Source organism: Galeopterus variegatus, unplaced genomic scaffold, assembly GCF_000696425.1.
Source record: "Galeopterus variegatus unplaced genomic scaffold, G_variegatus-3.0.2 Scaffold18370, whole genome shotgun sequence".
Taxonomy (NCBI): domain Eukaryota; kingdom Metazoa; phylum Chordata; class Mammalia; order Dermoptera; family Cynocephalidae; genus Galeopterus; species Galeopterus variegatus.
This window is the reverse complement of record NW_007744481.1, coordinates 8,719-10,580: the sequence shown is the minus strand read 5'-3', so window position 1 is coordinate 10,580 and position 1,862 is coordinate 8,719. Positions and strand designations below refer to the sequence as shown.

At 41.8% G+C, this 1,862-nt stretch overlaps 1 protein-coding gene across 1 annotated transcript in view; it reads left to right on the top strand.

The window, feature by feature from the left end:
- Positions 1-363: 363 nt before the first annotated feature.
- The window catches only part of LOC103582887 (secretoglobin family 3A member 2), a 3,783-nt gene continuing 2,284 nt past the window's right edge, over positions 364-1,862 (top strand). Inside the window, exon 1 of the mRNA XM_008564358.1 lies at positions 364-511. Coding sequence (XP_008562580.1) covers positions 457-511 — 55 coding nt within the window. The 5' untranslated portion in view covers positions 364-456. The remainder of the gene's footprint in view (positions 512-1,862) is intronic.

Below are 1,862 nucleotides of genomic sequence, written 5' to 3'. Positions count from 1 at the left end.
TCAGGTAATGCGATTGTCAAACTTTAAATAAACAGAAAACTGGCAGAGAACAGAAAACTAGGAGAGAACATTCCTTTTAATCCCAGTATAAAACTTCCACTTCTTTTCAGTGCGCTTCCAGAAGAAGAGTTCTCTTTGCCTTCCACCTTCATTTTTGTGCAAGAGCTTGTGCAAGAGGTACTTGAGACTGTGTTCATCCAAGCTTTGTTTCTCGTGGGAACATGAGCGAGAGCGGATAGCCCTCTGCTTTGTTTAGTGAGGCGACGTGACTTTCATGCTTTTTTCTGGTGAGTCAAGTGGTGGCGACTGAAATTCAGGTCTTTAGTGTGTGTATAAATACGTGTGTGTGCAAAAGCAGCTGTCACACTTTGCACGGCAACTGGAACCACTGGCTTGGTGGATTTGCTGGGTTTTCTATTTGAATTTTAAACTCCAGGAAAATACCAGATACCTGTCATGAAGCTGGCAACTGTCTTCCTGTTGGTGAACATCAGCATTTGCAGTTACTCTGGTAAGTAGCCCAGAACATATGGTATTTTTCTTTTTTTTTCTGTTAGTAAGAACACAGCTAGTACACCTAGGCTCACCAACAGTGGAATATGGTGGAAAGAGTTTTAGAATCACAGAAAATAGTAATATTGAAGGGTATTTTAGATCCCCCCATGCAAGTGCTAACCGAATATAAATACAAGCACTAATGCATTCTTCATAGGAAGTCAGCCAGCTCCAACTGGGGGTCAACAAAGCACATTTCACTGTTGGACATTAGTCACTGTTAGTTTTACTTAATTTGGAGTCAAAATCTGACTTTGTAACTTCTTTCTTTTATGCTTTGAAAGTATATGGAATATCTCTTGCTATTATCTCCAATTAGCCAGGTAGCCAGGTTGCCAGGTGGGTTCTCCTGAGACAGCTACATTTATCTGTTCACCCACCCAATGGATATTTATTGGGTGTCTACAACTGGTTGGGCATTAGAAGATTCAGATATGAATCAATCATTGTTCCCAAGGTGTTTATGGTCTGGTAGGAGAGATAAGACTTTTACTGAAGTCACTACAATACTAGACTACTGCAAAGGCCCAATGAGATATACAGATAGAGCTCTGTGGCTGGACAGAGGGGTGAAGACTTTAATTTCCAGGGAAGAGGGTAGAGGAACTGGCCCACTTTTTTTGGAAGGAGTCATTGTAACCATCAGGGAGATACATTTGGGTGCATCGTACTGCAAAGGCCCAATGAGATATACAGATAGAGCTCTGTGGCTGGACAGAGGGGTGAAGACCTTAATTTCCAGGGAAGAGGGTAGAGGAACTGGCCCACTTTTTTTGGAAGGAGTCATTGTAACCATCAGGGAGATACATTTGGGTGCATCGGAAAAATGCTTCATGATGGCCACTGCTCATTGAGAGAACAGAAGGCTTTGAAGCTCTTCCCCCTAGGAAGATATAAATATATCTATAAAAAAGATATAAAGACATTCGCCAAAATATCTAAAATAAGTCTGGAAACTAAGCATGAGAAACTGGGCGTGCTGCCCACACCTACACTGGCAACTTTGGCTTGTGATTTTTATTCAATTTTTGGCCATTTTGTTGTTCTTTCATGTCCAGCGACAAGTAGCTATGGACAAATGTGGCAGCAGAAAGGAGGGTGGAGAGAAATAGATATCTCCCTCTGGGGGAGAAGTTTGGAAGGAAAATAAAAGGTAGAAGATGGAGGGAGGAAGGTGCACAGGCTCCATTTCTGTGATTTACATGGAGAAATTAAAAGATTTCCAAAGGAACTATGGCAGGTCTTAGCCAGTAGGGGGAAGCGTGTTCTTCTGTGTGTGTTCATGTACATGTGCATTTATCTATCTG